This window comes from Oncorhynchus clarkii, unplaced genomic scaffold, assembly GCF_045791955.1.
Source record: "Oncorhynchus clarkii lewisi isolate Uvic-CL-2024 unplaced genomic scaffold, UVic_Ocla_1.0 unplaced_contig_4448_pilon_pilon, whole genome shotgun sequence".
In the NCBI taxonomy this organism is placed as follows: Eukaryota; Metazoa; Chordata; class Actinopteri; order Salmoniformes; family Salmonidae; genus Oncorhynchus; species Oncorhynchus clarkii.
The window spans coordinates 208193-217883 of record NW_027260868.1 but is presented as its reverse complement, the minus strand read 5'-3'; the positions used below and the strand labels follow the sequence as shown (position 1 = coordinate 217883).

General features: G+C 42.4%; 1 protein-coding gene across 1 annotated transcript; it reads left to right on the top strand.

Annotated features, from left to right (window-relative positions):
* Positions 1-3136: 3136 nt before the first annotated feature.
* On the top strand, positions 3137-9691 carry LOC139402001 (AP-1 complex subunit mu-2). Its single transcript, XM_071146044.1, has 12 exons — positions 3137-3328; positions 4918-5074; positions 5300-5367; positions 5567-5697; positions 6610-6757; positions 7301-7427; positions 7569-7711; positions 8100-8171; positions 8250-8408; positions 8855-8980; positions 9182-9257; positions 9425-9691. Exons 1-12 carry the CDS (start codon positions 3287-3289, stop codon positions 9448-9450), a joined length of 1275 nt encoding a protein of 424 aa, XP_071002145.1. The 5' UTR covers positions 3137-3286; the 3' UTR covers positions 9451-9691.

Genomic DNA, 9691 nt, shown 5'->3' with positions numbered 1-9691 from the left:
GAACTGAGCTTGTGATGGTTTGACCCATCATGTGAAGGGGAGATGATTTGACCGGCACAGGTGTTCTTAACTAGGTCATGACAATAGCAGCTGCGTCAATGTGTCGTCTGTTGTGTATGTCTACCTCTTTACGGCACTCAGCAGTGCACTGAAGGAACAATAGAATGTACAGTCATATCGACCCACTAGATGGCCAAGCTGCAAAGTCGTAAAAATGTATGGATTTGTTTTTGCTTTTTAAAATCTTAATTTAAAGTAAGGGTTAGGCATAAGTTTACCAGTGTGGTTAAGGTTAGGTTTAAAATCAGATTTAAAATCAGTTGTTGGAGGGCAATTTGGGTCACGGTCAATTTCTCATTTGGGTCTTGAGATGATAAAGTTTAAGAACCCCTGGGATAGATAGTAGCAAGAAGCTACTGTTGAACAGTTTAACTTGTTGACCTACTGTATAGTAAAACCTAGAGAGGTAGAGGAAAAGTCATTTGTTTCCCTTGGAGTCTGTGGACCTACAAGTCATTTGTTTCTGACCTACAAGTCATTTGTTTCCTTTGTCAAGTCTGTCTGACCTACAAGTCATTTGTTTCCTTTCTGTCGGACCTACAAGTAATTTGTTTCCTTGTCTGACCTACAAGTCATTTGTTTCCTTTCTGACCTACAAGTCTGTCTGACCTACAAGTCATTTGTTTCCTTTGAAGTCTGTCTGACCTACAAGTAATTTGTTTCCTTTGAAGTCTGTCTGAACTACAAGTCATTTGTTTCCTTTGAAGTCTGTCTGAACTACAAGTAATTTGTTTCCTTTGAAGTCTGTCTGAACTACAAGTCATTTGTTTCCTTTGAAGTCTGTCTGAACTACAAGTCATTTGTTTCCTTGGAGTCTGTCTGACCTACAAGTCATTTGTTTCCCTTGGAGTCTGTCGGACCTACAAGTCATTTGTTTCCTTTGAAGTCTGTCTGAACTACAAGTCATTTGTTTCCTTTGGAGTCTGTCTGACCTACAAAGCGTTTCCATATGTTATTGTTGGACCTCCAAGTACCCCATATGGGGGATATGGGAAGGCTACTGCAGTCAGTCAAGCCTGCATCTCAAATGGCACCCTATTCCCTATATAGTGCACTACTTTGGACAAGTAGTGCACAATGTATGGAATAGGGTGCCATTAGAGACACATCCCAAGGCTGCAGCGGAGATGGCCTTTCCTTCTGGCTTCACATCCAGGCCACAACAACAGGGGAGGAAGAAGAGGTCCGATTAAGAATCGTGGGGTTGATGTTGATGTTTACATTTTTCACTCTCTTCCCGTAGGCCATGCTTGATTTGGAGTGTGGGGGTGATTTTTTCAAGTTTCAAATCAAACATTGGTGGAGGATGCTAAACTTTGATTTGGATAAACTGTCATCTTTGCTCGTCACCCATAACGTCACCTGTTTTTAGACACATTTTGTCCAAAAACAGGTTAAGTTAAGGGTGGCTGGAAAAGATGGCAGCAGACCTGCACTACCTGACTAAAACAAACAGTGTGTGTGTCTGAAAGGTACACAAAGCATGTCACCCATTGGCCCACATCTGACCCTTTATTATTTGATAGCCAGGCCACAGCCTTTGTGAATGTAGCATGTGTGTTTCCCCAAGGCGTTGCTGTCTAGTTTACAGCTCCAGTAGGTCTACAAATTATCCTATCTGTGGGTTGGATATGGCTACTTCAAGCTGGTGCAAACAAAGCTTTTGGACAAAATGAGCAATACACTGACAGAGATTGACACATGTCCCAACCCTCCCATAACATACACAACTCCTACATGGAAGTCTGTTGTTGGCCATGGCCTTCCTATAGCCTAAATACACACACACATACACACACACAGCTTTCCTACAGAGAGGAGAGGAAGAGAGAGGAAGGGAGATGTAGGGCACCAAGCCGCCTACAGAGGGACTGAGGCCCCAGTGGGGAAGGAGGCGAGTTGCCTTGTAAAGTAAGGGTTATAACAGATTAAGAAGCTGTAAAGGGAGTGCACATGACAAATCCAGACCTGGGTTCAAGTAGTATTCAATTACTTTAGCTGGGCTTGATTGAGCTCGACTGGTACAGTGAATGGATCCAATGGAATAGTCCCAAAAGTCCAAACTAATTCTGTCCATCTGTCATCTTTATGCAGGCACAATCAAACACTCAGAGTACACACACACACACACACATATATATATATATATATATACACACACACACACACACACACACATACATATACATATATATATATATATATATATATATATATATATATATATATATAAAGATGAATACTATTTGAACCCAGGTCTAGACAAATCCTTATAGGCCTTTGTAAAGATGTCCAGATAAAGAGACCAGTAAACGCTGAAAGGCCTGGGGTTTTGTAATGAAATAATGAAGTGTCAGATCATTTTGGGGGGGTTTGACTTTGAGGAGAAACATGTGAGTTTGTTGTTAGCCAGTTCTTTGCAAGATTCCAAAAGTGACGTCAGTGCAATAAATATCACTGCATTAACTTACAAAACATCTTGACAGACATAATGCCTGTTAAAAGTCAAGGTCACCAGGTCAAAATAAATCTAATTGGGAAAAGCTCCAGCCATCTAAAGTAAATTCTAGATATGTGAAGCAGAAAATATATTTTTTATTTTAAATTCAAGATCACATGAAACTGTTATCAGCAGGCCAGGCCTACAGACCATAGAGTCTATAGACTGTATGGCAGTGGAGGCTGCTGAGGGGAGGACTGCTCATAATAATGTCTTGAACGGAGCAAATGGAATGGCATTAAGCAGATGGAAACCATGTGTTTGATATATTTGATACCATTCCACTTATACAACTCCAACCATTACCTCGAGCCTGTCCTCCCCAATTAAGGTTCCACCAGCCTCCTGTGCTGTATGGTACAGAATCGATCGGTGGATTTTTGCAATCGTTACTTATCTAATGTACGTCTGCCATCTTGTGGAAGTCGTGAGTATATTGCGCTAAAAGTTCCAACATGCATATCTGGATCTATTGCACCATCTCGCGAAATAATCGAGCAGTGCGTCCAGGCCAATTTTTTTTCCATACAGGTGAGTGCGATGCTGTTAATGTTTTACCTGGAGGCCCGTGACGTCAGATCTGACGTGTCCCTTCAAGAAAAGGAACCGTGGAAGCCATGAGTACATTTATACCCATTTAGACTACTTTACTGGCGAAAGGAAACGCTTAAAATTTAAGCGTGTAGTGTTTGAAATACTTGCGGAGTGATCCATTTGGTGCTGATAATGTCTGCCTCCGCTGTCTTCGTTCTGGACTTGAAAGGAAAGGTAAGATCACTTCTCATTTTGATTGTTGCCATTGATAACGCTATAAACAATGTCAGTTTTAGCTTGACTTGACCTTAACTCGCTTTTGTTTGGGATTGAAATCGAGTTTGTTCAACGTTTGCTCTTGCCATTAAACATTAATAGATAGCCACGTCGTTAAAGATTAATTCGTTGCCTGTGACAGTTCCATTCAAGCCTTGCACAAGTCACTTCCGGACACAAGCGGATAAAAACAGGTCATAAGGCCAGTGGCTGCATCCTTTTTAGACTTGACAAATTCTTATACCAGGTGTTATGAAAAAAGCTGCCACAAAATAATTACATATCATTTCCAAACATGAAAGTGAATATAGTAAGTGAGTCAAAGTTGCCTGGCACCTGTCATCTTGTGTACATTGTAGAAGGATAGTGCCAAGATTAACACATTATAAATCACATGTGGTTGGGCAGACAACACAGTACTTCCTGTTATAAACAGAAGAGAATGCTCTATTCAGGTTTCTTATCCTGTGAGAGATTCAGTATAGCCTGAATCTCTCACAGCTAGAGGTGTAATTTGATAAAAAGATTCCACCCCTCTACAATAGGCCTAGAAGTCATGGGAGGGGAAAGAGGACATGGTTTCAGGTGGCACAACAGCAAGAGGTTGTATTAGGCTACATGCAAATTAGTAGGCCAAGGCAACCATATTCAGCAGCCGGGCCGATTATGTTCGAGGGGCCAGAACATAATTATAATAATTATAATAATAAAGCCAAAAAGACATATTTGAATTCCTTGATTACATTAAGACACGATCATTAAAGTAAACTCAATTTTAGCTGAATTCTTGTTGATTTTAGTCTTTTTTTTAAACAAAAACTAAAATCCTAAAAAATATATATTATATGTTGATTTTACTAAAAAACAATATCACTTGGGACGGTTTTGGGCCGCCTGTTGCCGAACCCCTGGCCTAGGCTGACACAACAACTGACAAGCCACAATAACCACCGTTATAAGCCTGTAGCATGGTACTACTGTACACCTAGACTTTGTAGGCACTGCAACATCTTGATTGAATGACAGGTGTAGCTCTGGAGCCCAATCTCAGCCATCTGATCTCTTGCCAAGGCAAAGAGTTGTCAAGCCCTTATGTTCGTCCTTCATTTAGCATTCCTTAGATATGGAATCGATGGAACATGTACAGGACTCAACATTAAATATTGTGTAACGTTTATGAGACCTCTTCGCCTGACACATCCAGAAGGTTGCTGGAATAATGATCTCTAGTTCTACTCTTCCCATATCTGCTCTACATTACATTACCTCATCACCTCTCTCACCCGTTGACCTCTACGTTACATTACCTCATCACTTCTCTCACCCGTTGACCTCTACGTTACATTGCCTCATCACCTCTCTCACCCGTTGACCTCTACGTTACATTACCTCATTACCTCTCTCACCCGTTGACCTCTAGTAGGACTATGAGTTTTTTTAGTCACGTCACATGCTTAGGAAAAACTCAGGTGCCTTAAGGGTGTGACCTTTGACCCATATAGGTTATTGTTTTTCTTTCCCTATTAATTTCCCCTCTTACCCTGCAGGTGCTCATATGTCGGAACTACAAGGGCGACGTGGACATGGCTGAGATTGACCATTTCCTGCCTTTGCTCATGACACAGGAAGAGGAGGGGCTTACCTGTCCAATCATGTCGCACGGCAACGTTCATTTCCTGTGGATCAAGCACACCAACCTGTACTGTATCCTTATAATGATTTTAGTCGCTAGCCAGCTAAAAGTTAATCATTACCATTTTGTAGCCTGTATAAATCATGTTAGCTTTCCTAATGAGATGCTAGTCAAACCTACACAAAGACAAATATGTATTTTTCCCTAGAGTAAAGATGATAATGAACTTCTTAAACATATTACACTAGGACCTTAGAATAGGCCTGTGTGTTCTATCTACCTTGACGCTCTCACAGTGGTGGCCACTACCAACAAGAACTCCAACGCCTCTCTGGTCTATGCCTTCCTCTATAAAGTGGTTGAGGTGAGTCAGAGGTCTGTCTGTGCTGTCTTAACAACACCATTGCTGTCATTTTCACCCCAATGGCTGAGTCAGAAGTGTTTCTCACTACCAAAAGACCTGCATAATGTGTCTACTGGTTTCTCCCTACCCATTTGACATAACATGATCATAATTCACATATTATTACTGAGGCTGCCAATCGATGTTGTGTTGTTTCCAGGTGTTCACAGAGTACTTTACAGAGTTGGAGGAGGAGAGCATACAGGACAACTTTGTGGTGGTCTATGAGCTACTGGACGAGCTCATGGACTTTGGCTTCCCCCAGACCACCGACAGCAAGATCCTGCAGGAGTGAGTGACACCCGCTCACTTACTTACTTGCTTATGGCTGTCCTTCGATGATGACGCTGCTCCCAATTGTGGGGAGTTGCGTCAGTGCCACTGCATGTGGCTGTGCAGGCCAATTCGAGACCCGCGTGGTTTGCCACATGAGGGGCAGGTGAATTCTCCACCTCAGAGGGCTGTACCCGCTGCACGCTGGTGTCTTTGTGCAAGACGTTTAGATTCTCCTCTCTGGGATTGTGTCCTGGAGGTGTGTGACACCCAGGCGGAAGGTAGGGCGCCAGGTATGGCAGTTGGTTGTCAGGCTCTCCGCTTCAGGAAGGTCTTGCTGTGGTCCTTGATGCACTTCTTCTGCCCCTTGGCAGACCTCAGTCCATTCTTCAGCTGACCATAAAGGATCTGCAGAGGAAGGCAGTGGGGGAGCCTGCCATTCACAACACACACTGATACACATGTTCTCTGTTACAATATAGTAAATTAGTCATACATGTGTACTGGGTAAATGGAGAGAATGGACTGAGTATGGTTGAGTATGGCGCTTCTAACGCCAGATTAGTGAGTTCGATTCCCAGGACCACCCGTACATAAAAGGTATGCGTGCATGATTGAAAGTCGCTTTGGATAAAAGCATCTGCTAAATGGCATATTTATTATTATTATAAAGATGCAGCTTTAATAGACAGATACTGGTTCTAGACCCAACACCATAAAGCAAGGACAAGTTTTGGGACTTCTGAAAGTCCAATCAGACTGATCTCCATACTGTCTGTCTCTACTACAGGTACATTGACTTTTATCTTGACTTAGCCTGATTCCAGATCTGTATGTGCTGTCTTGCCAATTCCTGGTCCTTGTAATTCATTGTCTTACAAAACAGATCTGAGATCAAGCTACTGATGTCCATACTGGCTGTCTCTCCAGGTACATCACGCAGGAGGGCACCAAGCTGGAGGTGGCTAAGACTAAGGTTCCCACCACTGTCACCAACGCTGTGTCCTGGAGGTCAGAGGGCATCAAGTACAAGAAGAATGAGGTCTTCATCGATGTCATCGAGTCCATCAACTTACTGGTGAGTGGTTTTACCATAAGGATGTTGGGTTTGATACATGCAATTCGGCAATTAATTTTCTTGTGTTTCGGCAATATCAATAATTGTCATAATTGGTTTAGTGTATATAATGCTTTAATCTCCATAGGAAAATATTGATCACTGAAAATACCAATAACCTTTGCTTTCTGAATAATTGATTCATTTAATTGATTAAAGCTGGAATCCTTAATTGGTGGAACTGCCACGCCTGTTTGCGATATTACAACAACAAAGAAGTTACGGGAAACAACACAGTTTTTCCCTCAGACATCACTGCACGCGCAAACAGCAGAATATGTAGGCCTACTGCAGTTGTTTCCCCCTGCTGCCGGGTGCTCCTCTCTGCCGTATCTCCTCAACAAAACAAAAACAATACCGAAGAGGCCGGGGTGAACACTGATGCTGTTTCCCCTAGTGTGGATTTGATCTTTAATTGACTGAGTATTCTCTCAATAAATCAACTAGCTACTGTATAAAAAGTCTCCATCAGAGGTTGACCTCTGTGTCATGCGTTGACCCCAGGTGAATGCCAATGGCAGTGTGATGAGCAGTGACATCGTGGGCACTGTCAAGCTGAAGACCATGCTGTCTGGCATGCCTGAGCTGAGACTGGGACTCAATGACCGAGCGCTGTTCGCCCTCACTGGCCGTATGTACAATACACACACAGGCTAGCAGTGAACACACACACACACACACACACACACACACACACACACACACACACAGTCACTGCTTCTCAGATGCAATTGCATTTTAGATGTTGATGAAAATGAGTGTGTGTGTTCAGGAGACAAAGGGAAGACTGTAACGATGGAGGACGTTAAGTTTCACCAGTGTGTTCGTCTGTCCCGTTTCGAGAGTGACCGCACCATCTCCTTCATCCCTCCTGACGGAGAGTCTGAACTCATGTCCTACCGCATCAACACTCACGTGAGTTACCTTTAATACATTCATATTGTATCTCTGAAAATGTACATGACCTCCCTAAAATACCCTCATCCTCCCTCATACAGTTTCACCCTTCCATTGCACTGTTACTGTACTGAAATCAATACTTGAGTGAGCTGTAAGCCCTGTCTGTATCAAGTCCAGTGGTGTAGTGGAGGGTAAACACTTCATGCACCATTTTTTATTTTGCGTGTGCACTTACCCACATTTTTCGGGGAAAATGCATTGAAAGTAATGGGAGTATTACTTGACTCACCGCGAACGGCGATCAGCATTTACCCACCTATTTTCTTACCACTACATCACTGATAAAGTAGTATAATGGCTTTCCAGTGGACGGTAGAACTAACTACATTCTGTATCCCTACAGGTGAAGCCTCTGATATGGATTGAGTCTGTCATCGAGAAGTTCTCTCACAGTCGAGTTGAGATCATGGTTAAGGTAGTGTTATATAGTAACACTCAGTGTATGAATCTATGCATTGTCCTATGCTACAGTTGCCTGTTTCTAATTCCATAGGCTAAAGGTCAGTTCAAGAAGCAGTCAGTAGCCAACAACGTGGAGGTGCGGGTTCCTGTCCCCAGTGACGCTGACTCCCCCAAGTTTAAGACCAGTACAGGCCACGCTAAATACGTCCCTGAGAAGAACCTGGCTGTGTGGACTATCAAGTCCTTCCCTGTAAGTGTTTCATCCAAGCAGCACTTCTGTCTCCAGCCGTTCTTCCCTGTCGACGAAACTCAAGGCCAAATATATAGAGCCATTTTTTTTGTTTACAAGCAAACGTCCCGTCCGAGTGAAGCGCGCGCATCTTCGCAACAAAAAGCTCTGTAAGCAGGATAGCTAACCCTGATGTCGGGACCTTGACCAACTTAACAGTGAGAGAGTGATGACCATGAAAACACGTCGGCCAGGAAATGGGTCAACAATGAACCCTAGAATTTAGAACATTAAGGCTCCTGACCTGGAAAAACTCCAGCCTCTTTTTCTGGTCAGGACACATCATCAGAATGAAAAACTCAGGGCCCTATATGAACCATCTCACTCTTTCTGTAATTTTTCTCTCTGTATCTCTCCGCCTCCCTCTCTCTCTTTCTTTTTCTCCCTCTCTGTCTATCTGTCTCCAGGGCGGTAAGGAGTTTCTGATGCGGGCCAGCTTTGGCCTGCCCAGTGTGGAGAATGATGAGATGGAGGGCAAACCTCCCATCACTGTCAACTTTGAGATTCCATACTTCACAGTGTCAGGGATACAGGTGAGCTGTGTGTGTGCTCCCGCCTGTGAGTATACTGTATTGACCTTTGAAAACAAGCTTATGCGGAACCAAAGTGGTAACATACTTAGCATAAACTAGCATAGGCTACAAGTTCCTCATTTGGTTAGGCAAAACAAATGATCCATTATATCAAGTTACACTGATCTCTCTCCTCTCCTCTGTCACTCTGTATGCCTCAAGGTGCGGTACATGAAAATTATAGAGAAGAGTGGTTACCAGGCCTTGCCCTGGGTCAGATACATCACACAAAGTGGAGGTAGGACTGCCATGCTCTTTAGATATAGCTTACTCATGTATAGCAAAAAGAGACCCATCATTTATTCAGAGAGAGAGAAATTTAAGGAAAAAATTATTTTTACTCTTTAAAATTAGAACTAGTATTTATCCTATAGTATTTTTATTGTTCTATTTTCTTTCATTTAGATTACCAACTACGGAGTAACTTCTAAACCATGGTGGCTAACTTCTGCCTTTGCGTCCAGAGATCATTGTTCAATTTAATTGCACACATAAAAAAGGAAAATGTCTTTGAATTTCATTGAAATGCTCTACTTAATAATGTTACTGTATAAAATTGTTTGTGATTTTAACTTTTATGTCATGCAATGTAATTTGAGATTTTAATTGCTTTACTCATTGTCTCTTAGATTGTTAAATGTTTATATTAAACTATAGCCTTGAAATACGTAA

Coding starts and splice junctions, on each gene's coding strand:
- LOC139402001 (XM_071146044.1), top strand. CDS start 3,287: ATGTCTGCCTCCGCTGTCTTCGTTCTGGACTTGAAAGGAAAG. Junction 5,698..6,609: donor GACAGCAAGATCCTGCAGGA/GTGAGTGACACC, acceptor CTGTCTCTCCAG/GTACATCACGCAGGAGGGCA. Junction 6,758..7,300: donor TCGAGTCCATCAACTTACTG/GTGAGTGGTTTT, acceptor CGTTGACCCCAG/GTGAATGCCAATGGCAGTGT.